We start from the raw sequence: 10,012 nt of genomic DNA on the forward strand, positions 1-10,012 counted from the left end.
TTACAGAGTTTACTATCAAAGTTGGGATAAAAGGGGAATATAAGCAATAATTTTTTTTTTCTATTAAAAAGAAAAAGAAAAAAAATTGGGGGGAAATTAGAATTCGCCAAAAAAAAAATAATGATAAACTAGCGACACCTTATTGAGGCCGATTCTAGGCGTTGAAATCACTGTATTTTTATTATACTTTTTCAAACCTGGAAATGAAAAGGAAAGAATCCAAAGATTCAAACACGAAGCCACCACTTTTAGACTGAAAATACACAACCAACAGTAATTACATAAGGAAGCAAAGGAAAGTCTCGACAGAAAATAAACCTTATAAAATACATAGCGCCAATAATATAAGTATACTGGCCGCCTTGTCATGAAAAAATCTAACAAAAATGGAACAGGCGATAGTCACGCCAAACAATAGGAAAAAACGGAACAGGTGAATGATGTTTTGATACTGAGTTTTGATTATTTTTCACAGTACCAGTATTTGATCTCATTCCGGTTGAAATGAACCATAAACAACTTTCTGTATGGGCGGGGGGCTCTAGAATGGTGCAGAGAAAAAAAAATAATTTGAGGAGAATAGCTAAAAATAATTCCTGTTAACACGCGTTAACCGTTAACACCCTGCACATATGAAATGACTTTTTTTTAAGGATTACCTCACAAGGCGAAGTTTGATAAAAAAGTACACAATGTACACAGTATCGAAATTGATGCAATAAACGCATACACAAGCTTAGTACAATCAGCTTCGGAACGAGGTTTCTTCAATAAGGGCCTTCATATTGAAACAGGATCAACCAATAAAAAAAGCAAATATAATGAACAAAGTTTCAAAGATAACAACTAAAGACCGATACAAATGTGGATACTCAAATTTTACAAAAGCAATTAAAGCATAAAAAGTAAAAAAATAAGGATATTCTTTTCAGCATTCCTTATATCACGCCCGTTGCATTTCCACATTCTCCCTGTGATATTTACAGAACGCCGTCAATACCATACACACGCATTACCGGGGTTATGCAACACTCACATGTACAACAGACAATGGCTTACTTACCCTTTACCCAATTGCCTGTTTTTAATCTCAAGACAGAGTACATTTCAAGAGTTAATGAAATTCCAGGATAAACGTTCTTGGGGAAAAAAGATTTCTTGAAGGTGTTGAATCAATCGAATATGGGTTACTTATCAAAACTAGGAACACATCTTGTACGTGGAAGACTTATTTATAATGAGACAGATTACTAAACTAAAGGCAGAAGAGAAGTGGACTGAAAGAGCGGCGAGAAGGAAAGGTTTTTTGTGTTTTTAAAAACACGCCAGCACAAAGACAGGCCCTTAGTAACTTTCTGTGGGATAGGCCAACCACAAAACCAGCAGATCCCTCTTCCAGTGAGTCTGTAACAGGTCAATTTCCCATGTCACGTCTGTTCTTTCGCATGATAGAAACAAAAGCTGTGCTAGCAAGGCAGAAGGCTATTTCTAGAGGAAATGTCCCGTTGAATAGACAAAAAGAAAACACCTCACTCAAACTGTCGCCTGATCAACATCTTGTCTATTGGGTCTGTATATGCATCAATTATTGTAAAAGACTCAGATATATCTGTCCTTCCTTGAGACGTACATTTTCATTTTACCGGCAGAAATCCAAATATTGAACTCCAGTTATCGAGGGAGAACTGCTAATACAAAGACAAACTCCGAAAAATAACAATAAAGAAACACGCCATCTCAGAATGTTGCAATGATTTTACTTAACAGTAATAAAAATATTAATGATTGAACAGGCCAGCTACAACTTATAATTTGTGTTTCCTATATATAATCCTATACATAAATTAAGATATACTGTTGACTTTTCCTTGATCTAGGAAGAAAAGGCATAAGGCTCATCACATACAGCCGCTTCCTTGCTGGCTCTTCGCCCCTTATGTACTTTGAGACAATACTTTGATTTCTAACAAATATTATTTTTGATATTCGTGATTACTCCTATATACTCTGCTTGATTCCATCTCTGCGTGCTTTGGGGTAATAAAAACTAGGGAAGACTGATCTGCTTTTTACATCTCAGTTATCATCAATTTCCAATTTGTGAAGCTGATGGCTTAGAAGCTGCTCTGATTGTCACTGGTAGAATGAAAAATGAAGAAAAAATATGTCAAGCTAGAGACGATATAGAAAATGGAATACAGTAAAAGACAGGAAGAAAGATAGAAAGAAAATAAAAAGGGTGCATTTAGGGAGATCAAAGCCAAATAGTGGATAATTTACACCTATCAATGAAATGATTTGTTGGCAAGTGAATCTAAATGTAGAAGTCACATATTCTGAATTGCTTTCAAATTTCTAATAAAAGGGATTGATTGGTTAATTGATTGGATGGTTATAATATTTGGCTTGTTCACTAAAGTTTAGTTTTTTTGTCATGGCAAAGGCGCCATAAAACAAATAAAATTAAGTTAAGTTAAATGAAAACAAACAAAGTTAACTCCATTCTATGGAATGGTCAATTGATATGTTACCCCCAGGCTCATTAACAAATTAGACTACAGTAAATCGAATTCAATCCATAGTTGTCTTAAAGAATACAATCAAATTCACAACTCTTCAGCATTCCGTTTTTGAATAATTATGCAACAAAATAGAATTCCCTCAACATTTGAACATGTTGAGTTAAAACTTTGGTTAACCTACCTAGCCTATGGATTACTCTAAATGTGTGGACCATTTTAATTACTGAGCTTGTCTAGTTGGTCTTATACCCCAATAACAACACTATGCGCTATTAAGTACAGTGTGTACCTTAGCACCATGGGATTTGAGCAGTTCCTTTATCTCACTATTATCCGCAGAGGTGATGTAGGGGGAGCCATCGGGACCAGTACCATTGGCATTTGCTCCCTGAAAGACAAATCATCTTTCATAAACCAAAAACATGAAAACTCTGTCTATTGCAAAGAATAGTCCATTTCTAAGAAGAACACTACTGGCAGATTATGAAAAGGGAGGGAGGGGACGAATAAGGAAACAAATCAAGAAAGGACAAGACAAGATAATGGCTGGGTAGCCTTCCAATCCAATGCTGCCTCTTAACTGCCTATGTAGACAAAGCTACAATATAAATAGATTAAGGTCATTAAAAATACCACAGTTGAATAAATGATCATAATAACACAGATAAATTATCCAAAAAGGGATTTTTGATGGCATACATTAAATGGAAAATTACTATACATATGAAATAGACCATCAAATGGCCACACTTTTGACAAGGGCATTATCATAAAAAGATCATACCTATTTCAAAATAAACATTAAAATCATTATGTATCTATTCCATGGCTAAAAATGACTGTATGAGTCTGTGTTTTTACAGTTACGGTAACAATCTTCATTTTACAGCTAGACAATTATAAGTTTTGTCATATTCTTTAAAAAAATAAAACCTTTTTCCTTTTAAACACACTTTTTTCTCAAGATTCCAGCTTGATACCAGTACTCTACAAATAATGTCATAATTATTTCTTTTAAATTTAGGGTCTATTGAGCACATTTCAAAAGAGTATATATCTTCACTTGTAGAGAGCTGGAATCATTAAGCCTTTGTGTAAGTGCTTTAGTGCCTATACAGTAATTCAATGAAAATAAAACATCAAATATACAGTATCCCATATCTTACCTTCTCCAGTAAGAACTTGGCACAGGACACATGCCCTTCACATATGGTGTCAAACAAAGGCTCAATGCCATTAGTGTCCTTCACCTGGTGAATAAAGTACTCGAATAAGCCATAACAAGGCATTAAGCCAATTTTTATGTGTCGATGAAGTGTAGAGTGAGCAAATATGGCAATTTTTATGTGTCGATGAAGTGTAGATGGAGCAAATATGGCAATTTTTATGTGTCGATGAAGTGTAGAGTGAGCAAACATGGCAATTTTTATGTGTCGATGAAGTGTAGATGGAGCAAATATGGCAATTTTTATGTGTCGATGAAGTGTAGATGGAGCAAATATGGCAATTTTGATGTGGCAGTTGTAGTTATCAAAAAGATAGCAGGATTGCTTTTTCTCTGCAATTAAAAATTGTCCCACATAAAAAAACTGTTTTAGTGTAGATGGGGCATTATGTTTATCACAATTAGAAGAACCATGCCCTGTACTGGGTAGTATTAAAGACACTTGTGTGATGAATCTTTTTTTGCCTAAAATTCAAGCAAATTTAATAAATGCAAATTTCAGTAGCAAGGTTAAGCCTCTCTTGATAACTTCGAAATTTAATCCATTCCATAGTACAATAAAATGGCTCTGTTCTATTACATTGAACATGAAACGATCTACGGGTAATGATACATATTATAGCGAAAATACTGTGATAATACATTTCAATATTCAAAATAACTGTTATGCAGTATTACATATAGCTTGTTTTGAGTTTTGAGTTTTATTTTGCATTGAATCACCTAAATACATATTTAAAACTTCTGAGAACTAATGGGGTACCCTTTCAAACCCACTTACATTGACATCTGCACCACTCTCTACAAGTTTCTGAATTACGTTTAGGTGGCCATAATCAGATGCTACGTGAATAGGTCTTCTGCCATTAGAGCCAAGTGGCTTGTTAGGATCTAAACCCTAAAAGAGAATAGCTTCATTAATAAAAATTGAAAGATATGTTTGGATCTTCAGTACAATGGTGGAAAGTAGTCATGAGTTTGCTTGGTAGATAACAGAAACCTCAATAAATACTAAATTCCTTCTACTTCATGTATTGAGCTTAAAGCTAATGCCAAATTATACAATCATCAATCATGGCCATTAAGTGTAAGAAAGAACCAATTTCCCTGCTACCTGCACTGTAGGATTTTGGATTGTAGAATGCTGAATGCAGCATGAAAATATAACAACACAAAACCCACTTTCACATACAGTAGCAATAAAACCAAATCAGTAATACTTCTTTACTTCACCATTATGTGCAGAAATGCTTATCACAGCAGCTTCCCACCTCCCATAACAAGGTTGTTTTAATGCAGCAGGCACGAAAAAAAAAGTGTTTGCATCGCGAATTCCAGTACCAGGGCAGTAGAATGTGAAGCCTGCCCAAACACTATCATCACAAAAATGGTACCAGTATTGTGCCTGGAAATTTTGATTGGTTCTTTTGTTCAGACAAAAATGGATCCCAAAGCCGTATCACATTTTGATACCTGATTTTCATACAGTAACATAACAATTTATTACTTGGGGTGAAACTCAAAACAGAGTATGTGAAAACTAGAGTGATTATGAGGCAAACCGTCAATAATCTTTCTGCGCTGTCCAATCAGAAGCAAGCTCTCAAGCTATTTTTTTAGAGATGCGTGGCTTAGATTAAAAAAATTAACTTACAGTATATACGCCTCCCTCTGAACAAAATACATTGGATTGGTAATGATGGGGGTTCATATGTGTTACAAAATTCAATTTCCATCAACTGTATTCTAAGAGGTTCAGTTATATGTGTATGCTTATTGTGGGGCGGGGAAATATTGTATATGGGGTCTAAAAGGAGGGGGTAGCCCAAATAAGATGAGGAAGATAATGGTGAAAATTTAAAGAAATAAAAATGGCAAGTTCATATTGAGAGAGAAGGATCTATAAAAAATGAGAATAGAAAATATCGAGGGTAAAATTATGTTGGGAGCCTTAAATATAAGTTACTCAGTGCGTGCGTGAGATCAATACTTAAGATCAATAGAGCATAAGTGAAAATAAACAGACAATATTGAAGATAATCCAAAAACATGCAGAATATCTATTAACTTAAACAGCACAAAAGCCAGCATTATCGAGTAAAAATCTTGATAAAACTAGTCAATTATAGTTTCCACACTAGAAAACATACGAATTAGTCCTTGACTTGAACCTCAGACAGACACTAACATGAACAGGAGTGCGATTGCTCTTCAGACCACTCCATGACGAGCTTCGTAAATATAGTAATTGCATTCGCTTTGATTCAGACCTGATTCTATTGAAAAAAATATCTAGTTTTTTTTTGTCGCACATCCAATTCAAAATCTGTATGTTGGTGTTAATGTTTTGAGATGTCGCGCCAACTACGTGTTTTGATGCAGAACAGTATTTAGCACGATAGCTTAACTTCCTACGAATGTAGTTATTTTTATGTAATGACACCTACATACCTTCTTTAATAGCTCATCAATCTTATCCATATCTGCGTTTTGGAAAGCCCACCGTATTTCCTCAGCCATTTTGCAAATATTGAGAGCTAATCTCGCGGAATTCAAAGAAGAGAAATCACTTGTGTCGCCGTCTAGCACAACCCACAGCCGGACAGCGGTATCTTTAATGTGCCTAGGCCTACGCTGTAAATCATCCACAGAAAGACCAAAATGTATCGTGAGAATACACGTGGAGAGGAGAAAGGGAGGAATGACTGAATGTAAAGAAGGAATAGAGGTATATATAAGATATTGTTGCTGCTTCGGGTATTTGGCGATAGAAGCTAGAAGTTTTCCATAGCACATACATCATATCAGTTCTTTCTCTCTTTAATGGTGACCAGAATGACAAAAGGATGAAACTTGGCTAAAAAAAACCCCTTAGACCCTAACTAACAAATTGGAAGGGGTGCCCAAGATAATCTCCCCAGGGACCCACTCTAGCCGGCGACAAAGTTTGTCAAATATCACGATTTTGGGTACAAGTGCCTCAATGGTGCTAGCCTGCTTGCAGGCGGTACCATATCAAGAAAATTAAGCCCAAAATTGTCGTTTTTTGCCAAACGCGGTCATTTCCATATAAGAAAACTAATATATCCCTTATATGCAAAATCTGCTTGATTCTTGTATTTTTTAAGGTGAGCGAACCCCAGGGGCTTTGTAAACTTTATGACTTGTAACCAGAAGAGAAAAACAGTTACTGTGACCATCTTTAGTTAGTTGAGAAGGTCCCTGAAAAGAAACTTTTAAAAAGTTTCCTCGGTACCAGACCCCCAAAACGACAACGTTTTCTTCATATGTCGGTGTTTTTAACGCGGAAAACCCTCTCCGTTTCGGTGATCGGATGCCCTGACTCCGTTTTTCCGCTCACCCCTAGGAATCACGCGGCATATAATACAAGATCGCGCCCGTTCACCGAACAAAAGAGCAAAATGCACGAGCTGATAGAGGGTCCGTGACAGGAACCGAGATGGTGGCAGCTGATTTCATTGCCGTAGGGTATGGAGACAGCTTCGGGGAAGCGTCACGTGATCATGACAGGAACCTGCACCGATGTGACGAGCGAAACGTCCGGTTGAATCCGGACAAGATAAAGTTGAGAAAAAAGTGCTGTTCATAGGGCATGTCGCCTCGGACCAGGGTCTGAGAGTAGATCCCGACAAAGTCAAAGAAATCACAGAGATGCCTACCCCTACCGACAAGGCAGCAGTACAGCGACTGTTGGGTCTAGCACAATATCTAGCTAAGTTCCTCCCGCACCTGTCAGACCTGACGAAGCCCTTGAGGGACTTGACGCAGAAAGAGGCTGACTGGGTGTGGGATAGCCCTCAGCAGACCGCGATGAAGAATCTAAAGGCAGCCATCACGAGGACATCAGGTAGTATCGCAACACTGATGTCCTGGTGATGGCTGCCTTTAGATTCTCCATCAGCTTGGATGAAGAGGTTACTCTTCAATGCGATGCATCTCAGACAGGTTTAGGGGCAACGTTGATACAAAACGACCAGCCGGTCGCATATGCCTCCCGAGCCTTAACCTCAGCGGAGACCCGACGCACACAGATCGTGAAAGAGGTACTAGCAATTGACTTTGCGTGCGATCGGTTTAACGCTTACGTGTATGGGCCGCACAATGTCAACGTCGAGACAGAGCACAAGCCCCTGGAACCCATATTCGTAAAGCCTCTAGCGTCCGCTCCACAGCGACTGCAACGTATGCTTATGCGCTTGCAGAAAACAGCCTACAAGTAAGTACAAACAAGGGAAAGACACCCTAAGCCGCGCTTATCTTCCAGAGGTTTAACGCATGCGAATTTAAGTAAGCTAGAAGAGGTCGGTCAGAGAGCGGGACTTGCAGTCACAGCGGAGCGATGGCAGCAACTGAAACATGCAGCGGCTGATGATCCGGTGCAGCAGGTCATAAGAGAAGTCATCCTTCGCGGGTGGCCTGAGACGAGACGAGATGCCCCGGAATGTGATCATGCGTACTTTGATGTAAGGCATGAGCTAACCCCCCAAGATGAGCTGATTTTCAAAGGGAAACAGCTAACTAATATGCCTCGCACATTGGCATAGATGGTTGCATACGCAGGGCCAGGGACACCCTGTATTGGCCTCGGATGGCCACCGAGATCAAAGAGTACGTGGCTAAATGCGATATCTGCCTAACACATAGCAAGAGTCAAGCAAAAGATCCGATGAGGCCGCACGAGTTCGTGGCGCGGCCATGGTCTAAGGTTGCGGCTGACCTGTGTAGTTTGGACGGACGGGTGTTTAGTGGTTATTGACTACTACAGCAATTACATTGAGGTGGCTCGCATTAGCGCAGTAACTTCAAGGTCAGTAATCAAAGCGTTAAAAGCTTTCTACGCACGATTTGGAATTCCCGAATGTCTGGTCAAAGATAATGGGCCTCAGTTCAGTGCAGCTGAGTTTGCGGTATTCGCGAAGACATGGGCGTTTGAGCAAAAGACCTCATCCCCGACATATGCTCAATCCAATGGTAAGGCGGAGAATGCCGTACAGACAGTCAAGCGGCTCTTTAAGAAGTGCAAAGCACCTGGGGTATCCGAGTTCCAGGCTCTTCTTTACTGGCGAAACACTCCGACAGTAGGAATTGGAACCAGCCCGGCGCAAAGGCTAATGGGCCGTCCATGCAAGACTCTCCTTCTAGTGATTGGCGGGCTCGCTTTCTGCAGCCGCAGCATTCGACAGAAGAAGAGACTCGTCGGCTGATCGGAGCTAAGGAACGACAGCGACACTACTTTGACCAGCATGCTAGGCCTCTACCTCCAATCGGAGTTGGAGAATCGGTGCGCAAGAGACTCCCAGGGGAGAAGACCTGGAGAGCAGGCACATGTGTAGGGCAAGCTGGGCCGAGGAGCTACGAGGTGAAAGTGGGAGATGGTACCTACGAAACCGGCGGCAGGTGATACAGGTACAGGCAGGACTGAGACGCGAACCATGGAAACCATCCCAGACCAAGCACCCGTGGCAGATGACGAGGAAGAGGACCCTCTTGCTAATGGTCTAGCACCGGCACAGAATGAACCAAGGAGATCCCAGCGTGCTGTTAGAACCCCGGCTTGGATACAGGACTATACAGCAAAGTAAACCTGGTCTGCACCGGGTCCATTTTTACACTTACAGGACTTTCCTACATAAACATAAGGGAAAAGGAAAGATGTAACAATATTGTTATGTTCAGTTAGTGATTTGTTATTAGTGATTTTGTTATGCAATCAGTCACTCTCACACGTGCCCCGGATATCACAGTAATGATATATGACACCGGGGTCAGTTTGTAAATAGCCAGAACATGAATAACACACACGAATCGACCACGAATCCTGAATAAAGCCCATAGAAACTCTGACTAGCTTTTCGTTACAAAAGCCCTTGGCTAAATTACTAAATTCAGCCGAAAGTCGTTCTGCAGTGTGATGAATATCACTCCAAAATATTGTCCATACTTCTATCTATGGGAAGTCTTGCTAAATACCTTTGCATACCATCCCATAGTCCATCGCAAAAAGCCTCACCTATTATCCATCTCAAGTAGCCTCACCCATAATCCCTTTCACGCCACCCCATAATCCATCATACGCCACCCCAAAATCCTTTGCATGCCACCCCATAATCCATCGAGATCCCAATATTGTGGACATATCCTATACGAGCTTTTTGAAAAGGAAAGTGTCAGAGAAAAAAACTTAACATGTCTAAGAGAATTTTGTTCCTTGGGAAGCTTTTCAATACAAGATAGCATACAGCAG

General features: G+C 39.7%; 1 protein-coding gene across 1 annotated transcript; it reads right to left on the reverse strand.

Moving 5' to 3' along the window:
* Positions 1-1,737: 1,737 nt before the first annotated feature.
* Positions 1,738-6,356, reverse strand: LOC5515010 (myotrophin). The gene is made up of 5 exons (XM_001635107.3): positions 6,199-6,356; positions 4,529-4,645; positions 3,689-3,772; positions 2,812-2,910; positions 1,738-2,136 (listed from the first exon to the last, which is right to left on the reverse strand). Exons 1-5 carry the CDS (start codon positions 6,265-6,267, stop codon positions 2,134-2,136), a joined length of 372 nt encoding a protein of 123 aa, XP_001635157.1. The 5' UTR covers positions 6,268-6,356; the 3' UTR covers positions 1,738-2,133.
* Positions 6,357-10,012: the final 3,656 nt, after the last annotated feature.

The sequence above is a fragment of the Nematostella vectensis genome, chromosome 6 (genome assembly GCF_932526225.1).
Source record: "Nematostella vectensis chromosome 6, jaNemVect1.1, whole genome shotgun sequence".
NCBI lineage: Eukaryota > Metazoa > Cnidaria > Anthozoa > Actiniaria > Edwardsiidae > Nematostella > Nematostella vectensis.